Consider the following 19443-nt stretch of genomic DNA (forward strand, 5'->3'; position numbering starts at 1 on the left):
AAAAAATAAAATGATTTTTAAAAAAGAAAATTATACTCAAATTCCAGAGCTCCTAGCTCAAAGAGAAAATACTGCAAGCAGGCAGAAAGAAACAGCTCAAATCCTGTGGAGCCAAAATACTGTAGGATCACTTAAGATGTAGCAGCTTCCATGTTAAAGGCAAACCACTCCATTATTTTGGCCAAGAAAACCCCAAATGGGGTCATGAAGAATCAGACATGGCTTAAACAACTTGAACAACAGCAAAAATCAACGGTGATTTAGAGCTTTTTTTCATGACTGTAGGTAGCTTTGATTTCTTCTTCTGAAAAATGCTTATTCATTTGACCATTTATCAATTGGGAAATGACTCTTATTTTCATAAACTTGACTCAGTTCTATACTCAATATATAGCTGAGAAATAAGGCCTTTATCAGAGAAACTTTCTGTAAAAATTTTTGATCTCACTTCATTGTCTATGGTACATTCTCACAAAATGTAGTTTCCCTGATTATCTCTATAATTAGGTCTGTTTTAGCTTTTGTTTTGTCTGAGATCATAATTGCTACCCCTGCCTTTTCTTAATTCAGCTGGAGCATAATAGATTCTGCTCCAGCCCTTTATTTTAACTGTGTGTGTGTGTGTCCTTCTGTTTCAAGTGAGTCTCTTGTAAACAACATATTATTGGATTCCAGTTTCTAATCCCTTCTAACTATCTACTTTCATTTTATGGGTGAGTTCATCCCATTCACAGTTATGAATACTATCTATTTTCCTCCATCCTTTTTTCTTTTGTTTATCCATCTCTTTTCCTCCCTTATTTCTCTGTTAGGTAGGATAGATTTCTATACCCAACTAAGTGTGTGTATACACACACATACATACCTATGTAAGTATGTATTCTTCCCTCTTTGAATCAATCCCAATGAGAGTGAAGTTCTAGCATTGCCTACTATCTCCTCATTTTCCCTTCCACTATAAAAGCTCTTCCTCTTTCTAATTTTTAAGGAATTATTTTCTTCAGTGAGCTTTTGTGCCTCTTTTTCCATTTGGTCTATTCTACTTTTTAAGGGATTTTTTTCTTCAGTGAATTTCTGTGCCTCTTTTACCATTAGGCCAATTCCGATTTGTTTTTAGTTTTTGGTTTTTTTTGTGGGGGGGTGGGGGTGGACAATGAGGGTTAAGTGATTTGCCCAGGGTCACACAGCTAGTATGTGTCAAGTGTCTGAGGCCAGATCTGAACTCAGGTCCTCCTGAGTCCAGGGCCAGTGCTTTATCCACTGCGCCACCTAGTTGCCCCCCAATTCTGTTTTTTTAAGATGTTATTTTCTTCAGTATTTTTTGTCCCTCTTTTACCAAGGTGTCAATTCTCTTTTCATAATTTTCTTGCACATTCTCATTTCTTTTCCCAATTTTTCATCTACCACTCTTAATAATTTTCTTTAACTCTTCCAGGAATTCATGTTGGGTTTGAGTCCAATTAACATTTTTTTTCTTTAAGGCTTTGGTTGTAACTGTTTTCACATTGTTGCCTTCTTCCCTGCCACCACAGTAGCTTTTTATATCCAATTTCTTTCTTTCTTTCTTTTGCTCATTGTTCCAGCCTATATCTTCATGCTGAACTTTATGTAAAAAGTTGGACTCTGCTCACCTGGGGGTGGGGAGGCACCCCAGGCTTTTTTCATGCTGCTTTCTCCCCGTCCCTTCCTCCTCCATCTATTCTCACTGACCCCATAACCTTAATAGTACCACCAGCTGCTTAGAATGCTCACACAGTCAGCCTCTGGTCTCCATCTCCAAGGAATAAGATGCCCTTCCCAGGATAAACTAAACTCACCACCTCAAGCCTTGAAGAATCACCTCCTTCAGCTTCCTTTTCCTTCTAATTGGAGGGTGGAGCACTAAACTCCTCTCAATGCCTTCCTTTATAGAGAACAGAGAGACTGGACTCTCGGCTCCTCTGCTCTGCTTCCTGGCTTGTTTCAACTCCATAGTACAAGATGACCCAGGCTGGCCACCCCATGGTGTTCCTCTCCCTTCCCCTGATTCCTGCTGTGTTGTCTCCCTCTTTAGATTGTAAGCTACTGGAGGGCAAAGACCGTTTCTTCCTTTTATAACCCCACCATGCTTAGGACAGCGACTGGCAGTCACAAACCTTAGTAAATGTTGATTGGATTGGATTATTTGGCACAAATAAGGAGACATGGCATTAACTCACCCGAATTGCAAAGTAGTTCACACCATACATCTCCAAGTCCTGTGCAATCTTCAAATATTCCATTTCAGCCTCATCTCTGTGAGGACAATGAAAAGCAATGTGATAGCTGCTAAGTGAGAAGAGGAGGGGATGATCCTGCCAAGACTCACTGAGAAAGGCAAGACCTCAGAAAAATTTGGGCTGCATGTAGAAAGACTTTACACTCCCATTAACTGGGAAATAAAGTCACTCTCTCAGAATCAGGTGGGACCTCAGAGAATGTCTAATCCAACTATCTGCTGAAATATGAATCCTCTCTACAAGTTCCCTGATGAATAAATCACTTTACCAAGGTTTGGGGCAGAATTAGCTGTAGGAAGCTCTTCGTGAAGTTACAGTGAATTGAAATCAGCCTCCCAGGTACCTTCCACCTATTTACCCTAGATTCAGTGGGAGAAGCCCAGATTTTTAAAATTCACACTTCATCCCAGGTCAAGAATGATGCTGTCCTAAGTAATGCAGGCTCAGTGGCCCCTGCCTGAGGATAAGAAGCCACAAGAAAACATTAGCATTTGCTTTAGTCCCAGACAATCTTGTCTGATGACCCTTCTTCTAGATTCCAATTCATGTTTCACAAGCTGTCTGCTTCCTTCCAGGAGCCAGGGTAAACACCTAAAAAAGCTACACAGAGAGAGCTCCTTCTCTGCTGGGCTGGCTGCCCTGTCAGGTCCCAAATGGTCACAATCAAACATCGTGAGCTCCATCATGTAGCTCAGTGCATAGTGTTACCTGTGTCCAATGTAAGAGCCTTTATAAGAAAAGTTATTTACAGCCCAGGAAGGTTGGCTCAGATGCTATTTACTCACTGAACAGGGAAACCAGCAGTGCCCCAATGACTAGCAGAGAAATCCATCACATTCTTTCTTTTGGGAGGCTCACCTTGCTCTGCCTCGATGCTCAGCATACCAGGAGGTGATTCTCTCCTCCCACATCTCTTGTGTCATCTGATACAGATTTATTACCTAAAAAAAAAGCAAATAAGCATGTGTACATATACACATCACCCATTTCAGACTGCAAAGTAAAAAGCTGAAAGATCCTTCCCCCCGAACTCTCCTCCCTTCAGAGGCCCAAAAGCAAAGTGGAGCCTGTCATTTAGAGACACCCAATGCCCATTCCCCCATAAAAGGCCAGCTCCCATGCCTCCTTGGAACATGGAGGGAGTGCCAAGATTCTCAAAGGCGATCCATGGTCAGCAAGCTCTGCCAAGTTCTACCAAGCTGAAAAGGCTTGAAAAGTATTGACTCTCTGTCATCCCAGAAATAAACTAAGTTCAAAAAGGTCGTCACCAGGCTTATCACAAGATGATTTTTTTGGTTACAACTCATCAAACTGTCTGTTAAGGCAAAAAGGAAGTACAATCTACATTCATGTAGTGAGTCCTCCATGTGAATGAAATCACAGATCAACTAATGGTGGGGAAGAAATTCCTGGTGTCCAGGTGTCAAAGAGGATCACTACCAATCAAAAACCTGACCGGACATGTGATTTATTTCAACATGTGCATACACTTGTTGGCTTCATCTGTTCAACACTAGTGGAAGCCAACAAATAAACAGGTGATGGCCAGATGCTATGTTAAGCAGTGCAGACTGAGAAGACCCACTACACATGATGCAGCAAAGGGCGATCGTGCTGTCAGTGAACTGAAGCGGCAACCATAAAAGTATTACTCTCAGAAACAATTCTTCCCTCCTTCCAATTTGTCTTATTTAAACTTCTCACAGCTTACTCCTGAATCCACTCGACTAATCTCAAAATTCAGGTTGCTTCATCCTCTGACCAAAGGATAATCCTCTGCATGATTCAATCAACCAGTATTTGGAGCAATACTCACTGAACTGAGTAAGATACTCCTCTGATCCCCAAACCAACATGAAAAGCTTACTGAGAGCACCTGGCCTTTGGAGAAAACCCAATGGGCACCAAACTTAATATTCCCAATTCTCAAAGTTCTGTGCTCAACACTTATCAAAAATACCTACAAGCTCTTCAAAGGTTTCTGTCATTCAATTCCCAAGGTTTTTCCAGTCCTCTGGCTTGCTTTCTTACCTGCCTAGGCTTCCCCAAAAGGCCCGTCCAAACAAGTATTGTTCCTTACCCTTTTTGGAAGCAGCTCCTCCTGGGCCAAAAACCCACGCTTGTGAACAGAGGGGTCATAGTCACCATACTACAGGAAAAGGAAAGCATGCAAATGAGAGACCATAAGACTGACATTTCTTTCCACATAAGCTTCTTCTCTTTCTGTATTCTCAAAACATTTCAATTATGATCACAGTCAAGATTTAAATGTTACTAGTGTGTTATCCCTAACTAAAAATACAAAGCTGATCCTATCTATGAATTGAGTTGCAAAATCCCACAGGGACAGGGTTGCATGATGTGCTAATCAGAATGTGAGACGGCACACAAATGATGACCCTATTTTCTAACTTTCAAAGAAAGCAGTTTTTGCTAAAACATGTTTTTTCCTGTTAAAAAAAGGGGGGGGGCATGTAAATTGTTGGAAGCTGCATGAGATAAAAATATTGTCTATTTACGACACAAAAAAATGCTAAATGGTTGATAACTGGAATGAAGGCTATCTATGAGGCTACAAAAATACATGTAATGTTTTTAAATAACTTTCCCTCAGAGCCCTGAAAAGCACTTTCAGATAGAAAGGGGAGGGAGGGAGGAAAGAAGGGAGGGGGAGGGAGGGAGGGAAGGGAGGAAGGAAGGAAGAAAAACCTCATGTCAGTATTGTCATTTCCATTTTAGAGACAAAGAAACAAGGAAAAGGGTTAGCTGATTTTTTCAAGGTTACAAGCAAGTCAATGAATAAAGAAGCCAGAAAGAGGGGCTCAGGCATATTACTGCATTCATTCATTCATTCAATGACAACAAATGAGAAATTTGTTTCATGATAAAAAATATCCTCTCCTTCTCCTAGGAGACATAAGTTTGACTAGTTAGAAAATCAGAACTGACACTATTTACAAATGAGGCGTGCAGGAGAATATAAGAAAAATCATGCCTTTAAATCACTGGCATTCACAATGGGGGTGAAGTCCCCCTACCATCTCATCTGAACTCTTTATAAACATTTACCCCGTTAGCAAATAATGCTCACCAAGCACAGAGAACAAAGATTACAACCACCACCAAAAAGAAGACAGCTATATTAATAACCCAATCACTGAGATAAGAATGAAAGAGTACTGCAGCTGGAGGGGGAGGGCCTGGGTTCCAGTCCTTGCTTTGCCACTGACTGTGTGACCTTGAGTACGGAATCTCTCTTCTCTTGGTCTGTTTTCTCTTCTGTAACATGAGATGACTGGACTCAATAACTGCCAAGGCCCCTTCTAGCTCTAAAGCGATGGCCTCATGAGTCTGCTTACTTCCTGCAAAGACTTGGGCAAAGTCATTTCCCTCCCTGGCCTAGCTTCTTCATCTGTACAGTAAGTCTCTTCAGGATCTATGGTTCAACAAAGCTAAGGGCCCATCACATATTCTGCACGACAAACAATGTGGTCAATCAGCTCCCTCTTTATTTTTATCTATCTATCTATATATGGTGGGACAATGGGGGTTAAGTGACCTGCCCAGGGTCACACAGCTAGTAAGTGTCAAGTGTCTGAGGCCGGATTTGAACTCAGGTCCTCTTGAATCCATGGCCAGGGCTTTATCTACACTGCACCACCTAGCTGCCCCCCTCTTTATCTTTTCAGGAGGAAGATGTGGTACACTTGTGAGTCCAAGACAGACTTCTACAGCATTTATGAAGATTAGGCCAGTGCTAACACAGATATAATACAAAAGCAGACATGCATAAGTTATAAAATGCTAAATCCAAAAAACTCATGAGACTAACTATTCATATTACTTTCTATAACGCTGGGCAAACAGCCCCTTTATCAAGTTCATGACATCTGCACAATACTGGGGAGTTATAGATAACTGAAAAAACAATGACTTCAGGGGAAGCTAGGTGGCGCAGTGGGCGAGTCACTTAACCCCAATTGCCTCAAAAAAACCAAACAAAAACAAAACAAAACAAAAACGCCAACGACTTCTCCATTCAGCATGTTCTATTTACAACAATAAAGCTACCTTGAGATCTTAAAGGTCTCACTAAACATTTTTCTAAATGTAGCATTTCAGATGTATACACGGTATTTTCATAATGTCTTAATGGTGAGCATGACTTTAATCGACAGATACATTCCTCAAATTTGCAACATGGAATTAACCATTTAATATAACTGTAGGATTTTCCAGCTAGAAGGACCCAAGAAATCATCTTGTCCAATACATTCATTTACCAAGGGATAAGATACCTTGTATAAGGTCATACAGCTGCTGAGTGACACAAACAGGACTAAAATTCAGGTATCCCACTTCCCAGTATAGTACTCTTCCTACTTCATCATGCTGACCTCAAGAACGTCTACAATTCAACTGAACAAATATGCATTAAGCACCTACTTTGTTCAAGGCACTGTGCTGGGCCTGGACACACCAAGACAAAAGGTCTGGGCATCACAGCTTAAGAGCATTAATAAGCTGGAAAATGTCCAGAGGAGGGCACCCAGATGATCAAAGGTCTTGAGTCTGTGACGTAGAAGGATCAACTGAAGGAACTGGGAATATTTGCCATGGAGAAGAGAAGACTAACGTGGGACATATCAGATGCCTTCAAATATGCCAAGCGCTGCCATGTGTAAGAGGAAAGACCAGCCCTTTTCTGTCTGGCCCCAGAGGCAGGACCGAGAGCAATAGGTAAAAACTGCAAAAGAGGCCGACAGGTTTAGTGTTAGAGAAAACTGAGGGCCTTTGCCTGAGAAGATGGGTCCTTGTTACCTCAGACCAAGTACATCTCACCTTGTGTGGTCTGGTGACAGTATGCTCTAACCAAAAGGATTATGGTCCTAGGGAGTGTAATTAACACTTGTGAACTGCATTAACAGACCAAGGCAAAAGCAAACTATTGTTTTAGGAATTATTTCTTTCAGGGCAGCTAGGTGGAGCAGTGGATAGAGCACAAGCCCTGGATTCAGGAGGACCTGAGTTCAAATCCGGCCTCAGACACTTAACATTTACTAGCTGTGTGACCCTAGGCAAGTCACTTAATCCCAACTGCCTCACCAAAAAAACAAAACAAAACCAGAATTATTTCTTTTGAGTTATTTATCTATAATTTTAGTTTTTCTTTTCACCAAAGTAAGTTTACCTTTTCTTCTCATTTTTTCCAATTAAAAAAAAATCTAATTCTGCATAAAGTCTATATAGTAAGAAAATTTACATCAACAAACTAATGATATCTAAGCTGTGGATATATGTATCAGAAAAAATAATTTGTTGAACTACTGAAATATTCATCAGAATGAAGAAAGTATGAAGTCCAAGAAAAGTAAATATCAGGCTGGAGAGGGCTAAATGTCAAAAATGAAACCTTACAGTCTTCTTATGTGGAAGAACATTAGCAGCACAAACCCATTTTTTTTCTTTTTCTTTTTAAAACTTTTAACTGATCTTTTGGTTTTGACATTACATGCATTTCCTAACATAAGCCCCTTACTTTATTTTTTTTGTTTGTTATTTTTGTTTCTTTTTTGAGGGGAATGACTTATTTTTATTTGTTTAGAATTTTATTTTCCAAATTACATGTAAAAGCAAATTTTGACATCAATTTTTTAAAACTTTGTGTTCCGACCTCTCTTCCTCCCTCCCTTCCCAACCCCCAAGAACTCAAGCAATTCAATGTAAGTTAAACCTGAGTAGTCATGGAAAACATCTCTACATTAGCTAGGTTGTGAGAGAAAACAGATAAAAACAAGACTTCAGATTAAGGAGTTGTCAAAAAAAAAAGAAAGAAAGAAAGAAAAGAAGAGAAAAAAATGTGTTTCAGTCTGTTTTCAGATACCATCAGTTCTTTCTCTGTAGGTGTACTGCAACTTTTATAAGTCCTTCAGAGTTATATTGGATCATTGCCTTGCTGAAAATAGCCACATGCTTCCCAGCAGATCATCTTACACTATTGCTGTTATTTTGTATGCTGTACATTTCTATCTGCCTCAGTACATGTGGGTCTTTCCAGGTTTTTCTGATAGCATCCTGTTCATCATAACTTTTATATAGTACCTTAAACTTCATAAAGAATTTTCTTCACAATAGCCCAGCAGAGTAGGTCCACATGTTTTGCCCTTGTAGTCAATCATCATAACTATTTCCCTCCATATTATTATTCTCTTCCCATGATATTTACTCTATTTTCTATCTTATTTTGCCCTACTCCTTCTCAAAAGTATTTTGCTACTGACTGCCCCCTCCCCAGCTCTACCCTCCCTTCATTCACCCTTTTGTCCTTATCCTCTTCCCCTCCTACTTTCCTGTAGGGTTAAATAGATTATTCCTCCCAAGTGGGTGTGTATGTTATTCCCTCCTAGAGCCCACTCTGATGAGGTTAAGGTCTTTGAGCTAATTCTGTTTTCTTAAATTTTTCTTCGTCCCTCTCTTCTCAAGTCTCCCTATGAAATCAAGCAATTCAATATATGTCATACATGTGCTGTTATGTAGAACATCTTCATCTTCCTTGAAAGTGTTCTGCTTTTTACAGCTCCCTCCCCCAAACTTCCCCTCTTCCCCCACCCCCCTTACCTCCTTCCCCACCCACTTTTCCACAGGGCAAAAATATATTACCATACCCACTTGAGTATGTATGTTATTTCCTCTTTGAGCCAATTCTGATGATATTAAGGTTCACTCACTGCCCTATTCCTTCCCCCTCTTCCCCTCCCCTCCATAAGCTTTTTTCTTATTTCCTTCATGTGAGTTACATCTCCCCAGTCCACCTCTCCCCTCCCCTCTATTCCTCCTACCCCTCAACCCTATTTTAAAGATGTCATCATGGGTTAGCTAGGTGGCACAGTGGACAAAGCACCAGCCCTGGACCCAGGAGGCCCCAAGCCCAAATCCGACCCTAGACATAAGACACTCCACCCTGTCTGCCCCACAAAGAACAAAACATAAATGCTTTACAGATATCATCCCTTCATATTCAGTTCAGACCTGTGTCCTCTGTATTCCTTACTGAGAAAGTTCTTATGAGTTGGGAGTATTATCTTCTCATATAAGAATGTAAACAGTTTAAGTTTTTAATGTCCCTCATGGTTTCTTTTTCCTGTTTACCCTTTTATGCTTCTCCAGGGTCTTGTATTTGAAAGTCAAATTTTCTATTCAGTTCAGTTCTTTTCCTCACAAATGCCTGAAAGTCCTCTTTTTCATCAAAATCCCATTTTTTTTCCTCTGAAAGATTATACACAGTTTTGCTGGATGTGTGATTTTTGTAGTCCCAGTTCCTTTGCCCTCTGGAATATCATATTCCATGCCCTCCAGTCCTTTAATGTAGATGCTGCTAGATCTTGTTTTATACTTAGTGAAGCTCTACAGTATTTGAATTCCCTTTTTCTGGCTGTTTGTAATATTTTCTCCTTGACCTGGGAGCTCTGGAATTTGGCTATAATATTCCTGGAGGTTTTCCTTTTGGGATCTCTTTCAGGAGGTGATTGGTGGATTCTTTCAATTTCTATTTTACCTTCTGCTCTAGAAATATCAGGGCAATTTTCCCTTACAACGTCTTGAAAGATGATGTCTAGGCTCTTATTTTCATCCCAGTTTTCAGGAAGTCCAATGATTTTCAAATTATCTCTCCTGGATTTATTTTCCAGGTCAGCTGTTTTTCCAAGGAGATATTTCACATTGCCATCTATTTTTTCATTCGATTGGATTTGCTTTACTGTGTCTTGATTTCTCATAAGATTACTAGCTTCCATTTGTTCAATCCTAATTCCTAGGCAATTATTTTCTTCAGACAGCTTTTTTATCTCCTTTTCCATTTGACTTTTCAAGCTACTGACTTTTTTCTCATGACTTTCCTGCATTGCTATCACTTCTCTTTCCATTCTTTCCTCCCTCTCTCTAAATTCTCCTTCTATCTCTCCTACTTTCTCTTCAAAGTCCCTTTTGAGAGCTTCCATGGCCTGAGACCAGTTCATATTTTTCTTGGAAGCTGGTGCTGAAACTGATTCAGAGGCTCAAGGGTTAAGTTCCTCTGGTGCAGCATGCCTGGGGTCTCTGTCTGTGCGATTGTGGGGGTGGACTTTACCAGTAGCTCAGCACGGCCCCCTTTAATCTGTCTATGGCTGGAAAATCATCTCAGCCTGTATTTTTTGTGGGTTTTTCTACTCCAAGGGTTCTTTTATTGTTGTTTTGGGGGTAATTGTATCAGGAGCTCTGTGCATTTAATGTCTTTCCTCAGCCATCTTGGCTCTGCCCCCAAGCCCCTTACTTTGAAAAAAAAAAAAATCTAGCCTTTAAAATAAAAAATTCAAAAGGCGGGGGAGGGGGGGGAACAATTTAAAATGGAAAATGCAAATGCAAACTCTCCTCTCTCTTTTTTGAAGTGAAGTTGACTCATTCATTCAAGACACATCTCATTAAGTACCTGCTACATGCCGGGCACAGTGCTAAGGAAGCACTGGGGATCGGACCCTACTTTCAAGGAACACACAGTCTAATGTGGGAGACAAAATGCAAACAACTCTGTGGTTATCAAACGAGTAATATTTGCAGAATAAATGAGAGATGATCACCAGATTCTCCTTGCACAGGTTTTGATATTGTTATTATTCTTTCCATTAACATTGTGGTAACCCCAGCTTACCATTTACCTGATTCCGCTTACTTCACTTTGTCTAGTATGTCTCCTCATTCTTCTTTGGACACTTCATCTCTTACAGTGTAATAATCATCCACCCCATTCACGCTGGTGTCTGTCCGTTCCCAAAGAGGACCATGACATTGGGGTGATGTCATGACTTTCAGTGAACTGGATTTAAGTGAGGGAGGGCTGTGCAAGGTCACCACCTTCACTCTCTCCTCCAGAGCCATCTGCGTCCAGTGGCAAGATATGTATCAGGATGATTGGAAATGGCACCAGATGTTTAAGGCAATTGGGGTTAAGTGAATTGCCCAGGGTCCCACAGCTAGTAAATGTCTGAGGTGAGATTTGAACTCATATCCTCCCAATTCCAGAGCCAGTGCTCCAAATAAGAGTAGATACTGAGCCACCCAGATGCCCCATTCATGTACCATGTAGTCATTCCCCAATCAGCAAGCATCTATGCTGATTCTAGTTCTTCGTTACTACAAAGAAATGCTGCTCTAAATAGTATCTGTGGGTATTTTTTTTTTAATCACCAAATTCTCTGGGGTATATGCCTCAGAGTAGAACCTCTAGGCAGCTACATGGTACAGAGTGCTGGGCCTGGAAGCAGGAAGACCCGAGTTCAAATCCAGCTTTTGCCACTCCTCGCCGTATGGCCCCAGTCAAGTTATTTAACCTGTTTGCCTTAACTTCCCCAGCAGTAAAGTGAGGATAATAACTTCCCCGACTTGCCCAGGTTGTTGTGAGGGTTAAATGAAACATCTGTAAAGCCCACAGCTCAGTGCCCAGCACATAGTGCATACTATAGGAAATGCTTCTTTCCTCCCTCAGAGTCAAAAGATAGGGACTCTTCTATGAATTCTTAGGCTAATTCCAAACAACTCACAAGGACAGTTGGTCCATCAATAGTGGATCATTATGCCCTTGCTTCCACCACCCATCCAACATTGACAATTCCCATCTTTTTTGCTTTGGCTTTACTAGGTGTGGTCCATCTGTAACCCAAAACTTCAGGGTTACTTTGATTGACATGTCTTAGTGCTGACTTAGAACATATTTCCTAGGGTTATTAACAGTTTGCAATTCTTCTTTTGAGAAGTGTTTGTTCATATCCTTTGATCACTAATACTTTTGGCCAAATATACTTGAGTCATCTGGATATCAGATTCTTGTCATAGATATTTGATATAAAGATTTTCCCAAGTGACTGCTTCCCTTAGAATGCTACTATGTTGAGTTTATTCACGTAAAAGCTTTTTGATTTTCAATTCCATATATTCTAAACAATCTATTTTATCTTTCTATCTTGTTTGGTTAAGGATTCTCCCCCTCACTATAGCTAGATACAATATACCTGGCCTGATTATTTTTTTATTTTTATTTTTTTACTATGACCTTTAATGTTCAGGTCCTTTGTGCATTTTGAGTTTATGGTGGTGTAGGGCACACGCTGTTGGCCTAACCTTAATTTCTGCCAAATGCTTGCCAGTTTTCCTGGCAATTCTGGGCAGAGAAGTGGTTCTTTCCCAAGTAATTTGTGTTCTTGAGGGCGTCATACACTGGAAACCCTCCTTTTAAAAGAGATTACCTCGATATGGCCATCTCTCTCCAATTTGGAAGTCATCTACCTAGCAACTTGACTAACTGGAACAATGTGGAGAGCCAAGACAAGGCAGGAAGGTTTCTGGATGGCCCAGACAGAAGACACCAAGTCCCTAACAATAGCTCATCATTATAGTTCATATGTACAAAGCACCTCAAGCTTCCCCAAAGCCCTTTCACCCCCAGAGCGGTGAGGTGAGTGCATGTACTTTACTCACCGTAGGGCTCCTCATAGCTTCATTCAAACAGTTCTAAAAGGCTTAGAAAACCGATTTCTGAGCTCAAAGCATACTGAAGAAAAGGAGGGGGAAGGAGTGAGTGTTCAAAGTAGTAACACTAATAGTAATAAGAGGTGACTCCTAAGAGCAGGGGAAAAGACAGAAGAAACATAAAAAGCAAACCCAAACTGCCAAACCAGAGCATGTAGGATGATTCTGGGCAGCCTGCCCATCCTTTAGAAGCTGATACAACAGATGGGAGGGAGGCAGGGCCATGGAGAAGCATACACGGAAGGAATAGGAGAAGAAATACAGGGAAGGATGAGGAGGAGGGACAGCGGAAATGGCTTCGTGTAGAAGATGGTACTTGAGCTGCTCTCTCAGGTAGAGGAAAGAAGGGAGGGCCTTCTGAGCATGGGCACAGACAGAAGGGGCAGCTTCACCTGTGAGGAATGGGAGATTCTGTCAAGATCGTAAAGTGCAGGAAGAAAAGGAGTGTCTAAGGAGGCTGGAAAGATAGGAGTTTACCTGTTATTCTAGAGGCGAAAGGAACCACTAAAGGTGAATGAAGAGGAAATCCGCACTTTAGAAACACTAATTCTGACAGCTGTGTGGAGGCTGGATGGGACAGGAGACAAAGCAGGAGCCCAGTGGACGGATCCAGGTGGGAAGTAACAAGGGCCTGAGTGAAGGGGATGGCGGTGTGCCGGCAGAGAAGGGGAGATATGGGAGGGACATGATGGAAACAGCAGGACTTTGAGGCAGAAAAGGCAGGATCTGAACACTGTGGGATTGGGGGGGGGGGCATTAAACATCAAGGATAACAGCAAAGCTGGGAGCCTGGGAGCTGAGGGAGAATGCTGGCACCTCTGACAGCAATAGCTAAGTCTGCAAGAGGAGAGAGTTTAGGGTGATGAGCTCTATCCAGCACTTGTTGATTTTTTTTTTTCAGTTTTCCAAGTTTTACTGAAAGACTGCTGACCACAGGTAGAATCACCCAAAGGAGATAGATGACTCCAATGGGGAATGGAAATGGTTATATTTATAGTGAGAAAAAGTAGGTTATCTCCTCATTATCTTAATCTCCTCCTTGTTGGGGGTTCATGGGAGGGCTTATCCTGATTTGGACTTCCTGGGGTCCTAAGACAACCCCAAGGCGGCTACCTTTTTCCTTGAAGGTGCGTTTTTGGGGTTTACACGTCATAAGGTGAACCAAAGGACACATTTGGCCCTTTCTGTGCATGTTCCTAAAGAAATGCCTAAACTTGTCAGACCCAGAGGGTCTCTGTGTTTTTGCTATCTCTTTACTTAGGACAACACTTGTTGATTTTGAGATGTCTCTGGGACATGTGTGAAATGACAAACAGGCGACTGAGACTGGCTCTACAGACGTGGGGCTTATCTGTAGAGAGATGGTCTTTAAACTCACTGAAGCTGATGAGGTCACCAACAGAGAATCAAGGCAATATACTAACTTACAATATACTAGGCACTGGAATACAAATAGAAGCAGAAAGAAGGAAGATGGCGTTCTAATGGCAGAAGATAATAAGTAAAAGTAGGCTGGAAGAGAGCAGAGAGAGATAAGATGGAATTACCCAGAGGCGAAGGCCTTGTTGAGAAAGTCTGGACAGAGAGTCCAGAGAGAGAAGAGGGCCCAGGACAAGGACTCGAGGGAGAGCCACAATGAGGCAGTGACATGTGGAGGATGAAGCTGAAAAGGAGACGGAGCAGTTGGGGAGGGAGGCAGGAGAACCACAAGACAGACACATCACAGAAACCCAGAGAATCTGTGAGCAAAGGGTGCTCACCATATCAAATGCCAGCCAGAGTCAGGAAGGAGAAAGGCCGAGACAAGCCCACATCCTGTGGCCTGTTTGCTTTTTCTCTGTATCCACAGTTACTAGCACAGACCTAGGCACATACTAGACACTTAATAAATGGTTTTTTTTGGTGAGGCAATTGGGGTTAAGTGACTTGCCTAGGGTCACACAGGTAGTAAGTGTCAAGTGTCTGAGGCTGCATTTGAACTCAGGACCTCCTGAATCCAGGGCTGGTGCTTTATCCACTGCCCCACCTAGCTGCCCTGGCACTTAATAAATGTTAAATGAATAGAAGGAATTTTATGAAGATAGCAGGAAAAGGGCCTTCCGGGGGGGGACCTCATATAGAACTTGGTTTGACAGCTCTCTGATGTATTTATCACCAACTGCTCTAGTGATGGTCTCATCTACCAACAGGGAGAAACATATCAGTCAGTCGGTCAGCAAGAAAGGTATGAGTGAGGGAGTAGGCCACGGGAAGTGAGCCGACAGAGAAACTGGGAGATTGGGGTGTCTGAAGGAATATCTGCATCTACATATATAGACTGTGAGGGGAAGAGAGGGGGTGGAAAGACTGAGTCAGGCACTGACCTCACCGATTAAGGAAGGGAAGTATCCTGATAGTCCAAAGATCAAAGGTACCAGAATCTTCCCTGGGTAATAAATGTAGATTCAATGAACTTCAAAGGTCAAGGTGGTAACCTAAAAGCCTGGAAGTGGTAATGGAGAACAAGAGGTGTGCACAGACAGACAGACAGACAGACACACACACACACACACACACACACACACACACACCAGTGAGTTGCAGTGATTATACAACCAACACTGGGAAAGGTTGGCCAGGAAAGCAGTGTTGCCAGCAGGAAGCCAGATCTCAATAAGAACCAGACCATGAAGGGTGAAAAGGAAAAGGACTAAGATACAAACCCATGAGTTAACTCAGAGCAGGCATTCCAGACAGCTCAGGGGGGGGGGGGGGGCAGGCAGGCAGTACTTATCAAGCACTTACTGTGGGCTAGCCACTGTGCAAAGTTCTAGGAGCACAAAGAAAAGCAAGAGTCCCTGCTCTCCAGGAGCTCTGTCTGGGGTGGGGAGCGTGCCAACGGCCATGCACAACGTATAGAGAGGAAGAATGAGAGCTCATCAGCAGAGGGCTTCTTACAGAAGGGAAGCCAGGAAGCAGAGATGAGGGGAAAGAGAATCCCGAGCATGGCTGACAGCTAGGGAAAGGGCCTCCAGTTGAGAGATGGGGGAGGAACAGCAGGAAGGCCAGTGTCGCTGGGTCACCCGAGGATGTCTCAAGAGTGGCGAGGTGGGAGGGGGCACAAGGCATTAAGAAGGCAGGAAGGGTAGATCTGAAACAGGATGATGTGATGGGGGGAGCAAAAGAAGGGAGCAGGCAGTGGGGGATGAGCAGTAGGATTTGCACAATGATAGCGAGGGGCTCAGAATCTTTGGAATAGGAAAAGCACAACGGGGTAGGAGAAGTGGCCCATCAAGGAATAAGTCCAGGCCTAGGATGATATCGGAAGGCAGGCAGGCAGGCAATTAGGCTGTTCATAGCCTTCCCCACAGACTCAGCTTTCCGGCAGGTGGTGATATATCTTGTAAGGCCCAGCCTAGGTCAAAGCAGGCAGAGGTATGGCCTGGCAGAGTCTGAGGTGGGTCAGCAAAGGCCTCCAGGAGCACTTGGAGTGAAGGCAGGTGGTCTGGAAGCAAGGGTGACTCAGGGCTCCCTGGGAAGTCTTACCTAAGGATGCTCTGCATACTGCAGGCTTCTAATAATTGTCTGCTGGATAAATAAAGACACCCAACAGCAGCACACCCCAATGAGCTCTAGGGACATGATTCAACTAAGCACAATACAATCACTGGTATCCATTATAATGATTCAAAGTCATCCCCAAAAGGTTCATTGTGTTCTCTGTCCTCGTTTTTGAAAGGTTTTCAATCCAAAGTGTTTAAACTAAATAAAAACTGTTTGGGTATTTAAAGGGGGAGAGTTTTAGTTATCTGGAAAATTTCAATTACGTGCACCAGCTCTTTTTCCTCTGTCATGGGAGCCAGCACTGGGCCAGCCAGAAAGGTCTGCAGGCCGGGCCCGCAAGACCACTCTCCAACACCTACTGTATCCACAGCATACCAGATGCTTTTAATGAGCACACGCTTCAGAACAACAAGTTTCCAAAATTAAACCAACGAATGGCTGAAACCTCCCAAGGTGATGTGTTGTCATGTCAATGCGCTCCCCTCCCCCACCATCCACGGCCCATCCTTCTGATTCAAGCATAGCTCAAAGCCCATCCAAGAAATGGGGTTCTTGCTAACTGAACCATGTGATTAATATTTGTATTTATACTTGGAGGTTAATTGTCTCTTTATGCCTTGGGATTAATTGAGTCTATATCATTCAAGCAGCTGACATACTATAATGAGTGCATTTGTTCCCAACTACATTCCATATGTTAATGAGCCCGATTCACTTTCCCTTCCATCTTTGAGTTGTGTAAGCCAACAATCCACACAAGGAAACAAAGCACCACTAATTCACTCTAAGGGGAAGAAGGGCCCTCAGACTCAGGCCAAGGTCAGAAGGGACTTAAAGAGGCAAGAAGAGGCCCCGCACCTGACATCACTTCCAGCTCGTCTTCACTGGATCTCTGTAACAAAACCATGACACCATCAGGGCAGAGATGATTATCCTCAATTCCCAAATGAGAACATTCCACACACCCTGACTAAGGCTACCAGATTAGAAAGCGATGAAGCCAAGATTTGGGACTCCCAACTTCACAGCACTTTTCACCACAGCCTCCTTAAAGAACAAAAAATACAATTTGCCTTAGGTCTACATTATATAAGAAGGTATCAAGTACAAGTCACTAGCCTACATTCTCATAAACTAAAGAATTAGGAAGGGAGATCCTTAAGTTTTTAAACCCAAGGCTTGAGAAAACTACTCATTTTAGACCAGGCTCTCTTTACTTCTAAGACACAGATATGTCACTGTGAGCTTGTTCTTGAATAAGAATCATGTATCCTGCTTCAAAATTAGTATAAATTCCTAATTACTAGAATCCAAATTTATGGGATTTTCTTGCAGTAAAATCTATTTAATGAGACACCTGCTGTTCCCTGGGAAAGGAATTTTTTTTTCCCCTGGACAGGTGGCTTGTGAATGCAGGTTCTGATCAGTTGTTGTCTAAAATCCATGCTGAGAAAATCCAGCCTTTTAGACAGGTGCCCTTCAAACAGAAGAGGTCTCCTTGAAGGCTTTGGTCTAGTTATAGCTGAAGAAAAAGTCATACCGAAAAGAAATTGGAGTCAGAGCCAGGCTGTGTATGGATTTAATGAAAGTGACAGTACTAGTTTCAGCGCTGTCAGGAGGACAATGACTGAAGGGACCTGTTTTTCCAATTATTAATGTTCTTCATCAAAGCGTAAGTGTGTTTGTTGACTCAGACCCCTCTGTTGTTTCCTGAATCACTCACTTTTCAGAGAATCAGTATACTTATGCTATGAGCTACTAAATAAAGCTCCCAAATTCCACCCTCCACCTACCACAGACTGTCTAGGTGACTCTGGACAGGTCACCTACATTGCTGCCTGGGATTTTTCACCTGCGAAAGGGATAGGAGCCTGATTCTTCTTTTACAATATGACAGATGCAGAAATATATTTAATGTGATTGTACATATATAACCTATATCAGATTGCTTTCTGTCTTGGGGAGGGTGAAGGGAAGGGAGGGAGAAAATTTTGGAACTAAAAATCTTATGAAAACAAATGTTGAAAACTATTTTTATATGCAGCTGGAAAATAATAAAATACTTTTATGATTAAAAATAAAGTCTTGTGAATACCCAATGAATGCAGACCTCAGTTGTCAGATGAATAAACTGACTCAAGAACCTTTGTTGATCTGACTAAAAAAAGCTTATGTTCTTTTTTAAAAAATTGATTTTTATGTACATGTTTTTACAATATGTATTTTATTCATACATCATCTTCATTTCCAGATACACCCTTCCTTAGAGGATTACTCCTTGTATCGAAGAATAAGACCTACCCCACATATCAACCAAGCTCACCAGTACCCCTAGTCAGACACATGTTCTGCCAGCAAGGGAGAGTCACATTTTCCTGTCTCCTATCCGACACCAGTTCATCTGCTCCTCAGAGTGCCTGATGTCCTGACCTCTTCACAGATCACGCCGTAGGGCACAGGAATACTCTGTTCCATCTATGCGTCACCAACGTCTAGCTGCTCTCCAGTGGATAGACACAACTTGGCTTCTGCTCTTTTGCTACAACACAAAGTGATGCTTTCCAAGCACAGGACCCTCTTCCGGCCTCTGATCTCTTCAGGGTGCAGGCCCAGTTGTGGGCATGAGAGACACGTTAGTCACTTTCTAAATACAATTCCCAACCGTTTTCCAGAATGGTTGGCAGTTCTATCACGAATGAATTGCTACCAGGCCTCCCACGCCCTCCACTACTGACTGCTCCATCTTCTGTCTCATGCATCCATTTTTCAAGAATAGAGGCAAATCATTTTCTATCTTTGACCTGGGGGTATAGAGGACAGAGCACTGCAGCTAGAGTAGGGAAACCTGAGTTCAAATCTGGCCCGAGAGACTTACTAGCTATGCAACCCTGAGCAAGTCACTTAACTTCTGTCCACCTCAGGTTCTTCATCTGAAAAATGGAGATATTAGCACCTATGTCCCAGGGTTGTTGTGAGGTGCACATGAGTTAATATTTGTAAAGTGCTTTGCAAACCTTGCAGCATCGTAGAAATGTTAATTATTATTATTATCATTATTAATATAAGAACGAGGTGAGAAATCAGG

At 42.3% G+C, this 19443-nt stretch overlaps 1 protein-coding gene across 8 annotated transcripts in view; it reads right to left on the reverse strand.

The window, feature by feature from the left end:
* Positions 1–19443, reverse strand: part of NF2 (neurofibromin 2) — a 128857-nt gene that overhangs the window by 56453 nt on the left and 52961 nt on the right. For all 8 annotated transcript variants that reach the window (XR_006354190.1, XR_006354191.1, XM_043978472.1 and 5 more), the window contains exons 5-7: positions 4339–4407; positions 3117–3199; positions 2199–2274 (exon numbers count right to left, since the gene is read on the reverse strand). Coding sequence is in view for 6 of the 8 variants with exons in the window: in XM_043978472.1 (XP_043834407.1) it covers positions 2199–2274; positions 3117–3199; positions 4339–4407 (228 nt within the window). In the remaining 2 variants the exon portion in view is untranslated. The remainder of the gene's footprint in view (positions 1–2198; positions 2275–3116; positions 3200–4338; positions 4408–19443) is intronic.

Source organism: Dromiciops gliroides, chromosome 1 (genome assembly GCF_019393635.1).
Source record: "Dromiciops gliroides isolate mDroGli1 chromosome 1, mDroGli1.pri, whole genome shotgun sequence".
Lineage (NCBI taxonomy): Eukaryota > Metazoa > Chordata > Mammalia > Microbiotheria > Microbiotheriidae > Dromiciops > Dromiciops gliroides.